Source organism: Enoplosus armatus, chromosome 18 (genome assembly GCF_043641665.1).
Source record: "Enoplosus armatus isolate fEnoArm2 chromosome 18, fEnoArm2.hap1, whole genome shotgun sequence".
Lineage (NCBI taxonomy): Eukaryota > Metazoa > Chordata > Actinopteri > Centrarchiformes > Enoplosidae > Enoplosus > Enoplosus armatus.
Window position 1 is genome coordinate 9,499,685 of NC_092197.1, and position 6,778 is coordinate 9,506,462.

Here is a 6,778-nt window from a genome sequence, read left to right on the forward strand (position 1 = left end):
ATTGATAAAAGATAAGGACAACAAGGACACTCACTGGTGATGAGTTAGTGGAGTCACTACATGATTCAGTTTTTCCTTTTTCCACTGTTGAGTCTAATTGTCTACCACCTTCCTCTCATATGTTGTCAGAGGAACAACATTTTCCAGGTCACTTCACACTTCCTACTATGAGGAAAATAAATGTCAGTGCCCGAAGGTTTTATTAAAATCCACAAAACACTCATTCAGTAGATACCATTTATGTGCTCAGCTGAAGTTTGCTGAGCTTTTGTCTGATTTTACAGTCACTACCTGCAGTCATGGAGAAACATGTTCACTTTCTCACTTTGTTTCATCAAGAGCGTCCTGTTGCATGTTTGTGATGTTGGTTGTGGAGGCTTAACTTGACATTGCTGCCCTCTGGTGGTTTTCTGCCAAAACTTCCAAAAGTAGCAGAGGTGTTCACATCTGCTCAGCCTCACATTATCAAATTGGCTGTTTGTCGGATTTGGGATCAAAACCACATTTCATGATGTAGTAAAAGTGCAAAGTGAAAGATAACAATCATAGTTACAGTCTTTTTGACTCACATTTTATGATCTTCACATCCCAGAATTGAGCAACAAGTTTTAAAAGTCCCATATTATGCTCATTTCAGCTCTATATATTTATTCTGGGACTCCACTAGAGTAGCTTTGCATGATTCACAGTTGAAAAAAGACCTTATTTATCTTATACTGGCCCATTACGCAGCCCCTCAGTTCACCCTCTGTCTGAAACAGGCCGTTATAGACAAACTGAACAACCTCCAAAAACTTGAAGAGTAGTCCTGAGCAGAATGGTCGACTAACTTAGACTAAGCCGGTGGATGAGTGTGTCCCTGTACTTGGTATGCGTGCTGTGATTGGAGCAGATGACCTGCTGGGGGCATGACTGAGTGCAGTGACTGTATAGTTGTGACATCACAACCTTACGGAAGTCCCAGCGGCTCGTTTAAAGGCACAGTGTCTGAATACAGGCTTTGCGCATTTCTCCGTGGACTGAGTTTTGATACTTTCACAGTATTTATACAGCAACTAGACCTGCTTTATAATCAAACAAGACATGGAAATCTCACTTTGTACAATATGGGACCTTTAAAAACTGACCTTTATGCTCTGTCCAAAAGGTTTTTCAAATGGAAATAGGAAACAATAACTCTTACGGAGTTTAACGCAAAACTCTGAGTAAGAATGATGTGTTTTTGAGTTATATTCATTCTGTTGACATATTTTATCTTCCTGCTGAGCCCCTACAGGACAGCTGTAATGTATTGCTGTATTGGACTGCATTGCCAAATGTACACAAAACAAAACCCTGCTGTGACATAAAAGGACAAACTTTGTTCTGAAACAATTTTTATAGCAAAGGAAATTACAAAATGACACCTTGTGTATTCATGGGACTGTCAATTGCAGAGTCAGAAAACTGTCAAACTGTAATTATTGTTTTACTGATCATATAACAATGCAAAATTATCTGTCGTGAGTTTCTTTGCCACACAACATTTAAAACAGTCCTGGATCAACCAGTATAATCAATGTTTTCTATGAAGAGTCTTGGGGAAGCTTCAGTACATGGATCAAACTGATGATAAAAACAGCAAATTTCATTAAAAAAAACAATCATTGTCAGTCAAACAAAATACTGTTATAACACTACTGTATAATATGATCAACAGGTAGAGACAGTACAAAAGCCACTAATAGAATAGCTGATAGAATAAATAGATGGAGGATCTTCAGCTGCTGATCATATTTACATTAGAGAAGTCGTCCTGTTGGCATTTCTTCACATGTTTAAGGTCATTTAGTTTTTTGGCAGTGTGGTCTGTCACTGCAGTATGGTGATACTGCGGTCAGCCACGGCACACGCCGGCAGCAGGGGGGCACTGAAGTGATGTGAGACAGAGTACAGCACGGCACTGGAGTCCAGCTCGTAGAACATCAGCGTCTGACTCGGCCAGTCCAGCAGCAGGCCAATCCTCTGGGGTTTCCTCACGACCTGCAGGGGCACCTTCTTCCCCGCGTGGCAGAAGGAGTAGTCCCCGTCGTAGTGAGACAGCACCCAGGACTGACTGTTGTTGCCCAGCCGGACCTCGTTACCGGAGCCTTTGCGCTCCAGAGAGGTGTAGCAGACCCCGACCTTAAAGGCAGCACTCTGGCCTACATCCACCACCCAGCTGTGGGTGCCGGAGGACATAGACAGTGAACCCAGCGCGTTGGGCAAACAGTCGAATCGTGCCGGGTCGTAGAGCGGGGACTGGCGAGCTTTCTTGGGCAGGAAGGTCAAAGTGCAGAAGTTGTTAGATAGGGACAGGAGAGGGCTCACTGTGCGCTCATCAAACTTTAAATAAGACCCATAAGCTGTGGGAAGAAAACAAAGATGCACTGAATGTCACAAAAAGACTATTTCACACTTCCCAATGAAATGTTCTCTTGCAAAGTTTCTCAGGGTGTTCTGTTTAGAACATAGCAAAGTATTCATATTGCACAAAATAAGCTCTCAGGACTCTCAAGGTAATAACCTTGTCACGTTTGCATGAAGATTGAATATAGTATATCTACTAACCGTTTGGCCCCAGCAGCACTGCAGCGGCCCACAAACCCCTCAGCAGCTTGCTGTCACTGCAGCCTGGGTTCAGGTTGAGCTGGTCTGTGTCACAGGGCTCCCCAACCCCCTCCGCCTCCTCCACCCTGACACAAACAGGAAGGGGAGAAGAGATATTACCACTCTGGTATGTCCTGAGTAAGAAAAAAAGATATTCACAAGCATGTCATGTGATAAAAGATTACCTTTCAGCTATCTCCTGGACACTAGTCTGAAAGAAGAGACAGGAAGAAAGGGTAGTTTAGTCATTTATGACCATTATCAGGGTACTGCTGTTTGAGCACAAGTTCCTCTATTCTTCAAAATTCTCCCCCCTTCCTGACGTCTCTCACCGCCAGCTGTGTGTCTTGCGTGTGCGTCAGCGTGTGCACCAGGTGGGAGCGTGTTTGCGACAGACTCCCCAAAGCCTGACTCCAGTGGGCTCTCTGGGTGAGGAGGCACTGCTCCACCCGCTCCTCCTCCCTCTGCACCTCCTCCAAGAGACGCTGCTCCTCCTCCTCCAGGGCTTCACGCGCTGCGCTGACCTGAGCCAGCACCTGCTCCCTCGCCCTGCTCGCCGCTGCCTACACCCAGAGACAGCAAAGAAGAAGTATTAGACGTCACGTCAAACTGAAATTTAATCCAATTGCATAATAAATACGGTGTCATTGTGCCCGTAGTCAGCAGGTTATTAGTAACTTTTAAGTTTATCAAGCCCATACACTTGTGTAATGTTTGCAAATTGTATATTTTATTCTTTTCTTAACATTTTTATCAGATTTGTATGGAAGCCCTGAGAGGCAAGTGAGGGAAAAAAACATCAGCCTCTTGTGGCCAAAATTAATATTACAACAACACCAGTTTTTACAGATGAAAAAAAAATTACCCTGGAATTTTTTTTTTTTTTCATCTGGCAAAACTTTCTTTTCTCCACCTGTTTCACAGATGAAAAAATAAAAATTTAAATCAGACTTAGAAAATGGATCACCAGAATTAATTTTTCTCATTTGCCTCTCTGGGCTTCTTCAGATTTGCTTTAAATTGTAAACTAAAAAACACACCGTTGTCAACAGACACTTTTTAAACCTCTAGAAGGCTGCTACTCTTTTGTTAGACATGTTACAGATAAAAGCACGGAGGCAGTTAATGACATTTCATAGTTAAACAGATTCACTGACAAGCTTTGTAACCAAAAGCATTGTTTCCACTGTGTCACGCAAGTTTGTTTTATGTTGTTACAGAAACACGTACCGGTTTGGTGATTTGACTCTTGCTACGTATCTATCTATCTATCTATCTATCTATCTATCTATCTATCTATCTATCTACGTACTTGTCTTGCCTGCCTTTGCTGTTTGCTTGAGGTTTGATTTGCTCGTGGTAACTTGTTACCTAGAAAACTACTCATGCATGACCGTACCTCCGACCACTTCAGACACCCACTGTGTTCAGGGAGGTTAATACATATGGGTGGACTGAAAGAGGCAATCTTTGCTTTGTTGCATGGTGGTGATAAATGGACTGAATCAGCAAACAACAATCTCTATTTCAAGGTACACTTGACTTTCTTCTCTCTTACTCATGCAACTGCAAAGTACCTCTTAATACAACATTTGTTGGGAATAAAAATATCTGAAGTCATTTAAAAGAAAAGACATGATTACATCAGCTGAGAAAGTTGTGGGAAACATGGTCATCATACTGATATTTTATGCTGTATTCCTAAGTATGTTTTATGTATTAACACATGAAATCATGGAATTGAATATGAGTGTAAAATAACATGAATTTTCAATGAACATGTAAAGAGTTTTTGTTTTCCATACATGGATGAATTTCCTCTTCTTGACTCTTGACTGTTTCACATGTAAAGTGCTGAGACGATTAGTCCAATAATCGATCAAGTTACTTATCAGGCAAAAATGCCATTCATTCACTGGTTACAGCTTCTCAGATGTGTAGGTTTCCATCTTTTCTCATTGTAAATGGAATATCTTTGGGTTTTGGAACAGCTGGACGGACCAAACAAGCAATTTGAAGACACCACTTTGGACTCTGACTATGACCTGTGGCAGATTCATTGTTTAATTAATGAAAATAATCCTTTGTTGCAGCCCTAATGCACAGAGACTTGTTATAGGGGTCAGTATGCACATACACAAACCCAACACGTGTCTGCAAAGCACATGTGGGTTGTCTCACGTGACTTTTTCATAAAGGTGAGCCAGCCAATGTCAAACCACTGTACTTGTGAAACAGCGTAAGCTCCACTGAGCAAAGTGTATCAGTATTGTGGTTGACACTGTGACGGTGGGATCATTAGTGTGTTGAGTGGGTGGGGATCACTGGTATTTCTCACCTGAAGCTTTTGCTCTTTGGCTGTCAGTGTCTGGTCGATAAACCTCTCAATCCTCAGTGCCTGCAGCTGTATTTTCTCACACACATCCACCAGTTGGTTCTGGTGAACACACACACACACATACACAAACACACACACACACACTGCAGTTGTTGAATAAGCACATCACAACACCTGAACATCATCAGTTGGAAATGCAACAAGAAATTCCTGTCTTTTCAAATACCATGCAGAGGAACCAGCGAGAAAAACCTCAAGCAAAATGTGGCACACCCAAGAAAGAATTATTAAGTAAACATATAGCTTAACGCTGTCAAATATATAAAACTACCATTTCCACATATTATCAGTCAGTCCTCATAGCTTCAGCTACCATCCTCCACAAAGTTAACTGGTTGAAATTGGACACATCTATATTTATTCTCATAAAAGGAACTTTAAAGACAAGTGGAAGGATAGCTTTTCAACTAGATGAGCTAAAATTAGTAATAAAACCTGACTAATAGTAAAGGATAAGGCAAATTAAGAAGTTAGAAGGCAACTCCATTCACATAAAGTGAAAGTAACCTTCCTGGGATATTTCTAACCCTGCAGGAAAACATTATATTTACACAACATTTATATTTATATCACCCAATATCATGCCACAGCCCACTCAATACATTCAAAAAAGAAGCACACAGCTGTTGCATATGAATACAGTACATGAACTGCTCCACACACTCACCCGGACTGCGGTTACTCTGGTGACCAGAGGGGTCACAGTGTGCCCGTGGCAGGAGCCCACTATGGCGCAGTGAGAGCAGATGAGCTTCTGCTCGGTGCCGCAGAACCAGTCCAGCTCGGACTCGTGCTCCACACAGAGCTCACACTCCCCAGAGAAGATCCCGGACTCGGTGTCGGTGGTGGTCGCGGCAGCCGGTGAGGTCGCTTCACCGCCGCCGCAGTAGCTCGTGACCCCCCCCGCCTGCTGCTGCTGCTGCTGCTTCACCCCGCCGCTCAACACGGAGAAAATAGGCTGCTCACAATCCATCTCTCCGCGTTTCACACCGTTTAAAGTCTCCTCTGAGTCAGCCGAGGAAGACGAGCATGTTAAATCGCACGTTACGAGCTCCTCGGTCATGGCACAATAAGGCAGCAGGTGCACCGGCAGAGCTGGAGTCGCACCTACAGTACAGCGCTGTAAGACAGGTGTAACAGGTGAGCGCAACGCGGAAGTAACGCGGACTTCAGAGGTCACAGCTCGGAGAGAAAAAAGGGTTTCTGCTCTGCTGGTTTGCAGTTGTTTTATTTGGGCGTCAGCTGTTTACCAAGCTTTATTAAAGTCTAAAGTCATGTTGTAATCTATCACAAGTAGGTGTATTATATTATAAAAGTCTAAAATATCTTAGATCGCCTTAATTTTACAGTTTCTCTCCCAGTTGCTGTCTCTTTGGCCACTTAAAACTTTTCAAATTCCCAGCTGTGACCTAAAGTGAAGCCTAACCACAGAGGGAAAGTAACCTCAAGTAATAAGTATTTCGAGGTAGGTTGTATTTCACACTATATCAGGGTGAACTGGTACTTTTAACTCTACTACTATCAGCCCATCTGGAGGCTACTTTGCAGGTAAAGGAAATGATGATACCAAACAAGGTAGTCTGTCTCTAACTCCACCTGCATTTCGATATGATGTACAGGCCTTTTACTGAAGGACTAACACAAGACAAAATCAACATTTTGTTAATGTTTCATGATATTATTTAAGGTTTTCTTACATAAATGTTTGTAAATTGATTTATAATCAAGAACAAATTAATCTATAACTCCTTA

At 42.4% G+C, this 6,778-nt stretch overlaps 1 protein-coding gene across 1 annotated transcript; it reads right to left on the reverse strand.

Annotated features, from left to right (window-relative positions):
• Window positions 1–1,393: 1,393 nt before the first annotated feature.
• bspry (B-box and SPRY domain containing) lies at window positions 1,394–6,089 on the reverse strand. The gene is made up of 6 exons (XM_070924972.1): window positions 5,694–6,089; window positions 4,967–5,065; window positions 2,961–3,191; window positions 2,814–2,839; window positions 2,590–2,714; window positions 1,394–2,384 (listed from the first exon to the last, which is right to left on the reverse strand). The coding sequence occupies exons 1-6, from the start codon at window positions 6,087–6,089 to the stop codon at window positions 1,852–1,854; spliced, it is 1,410 nt and encodes a 469-aa protein (XP_070781073.1). The 3' UTR covers window positions 1,394–1,851.
• Between the last annotated feature and the right edge of the window lie 689 nt (window positions 6,090–6,778).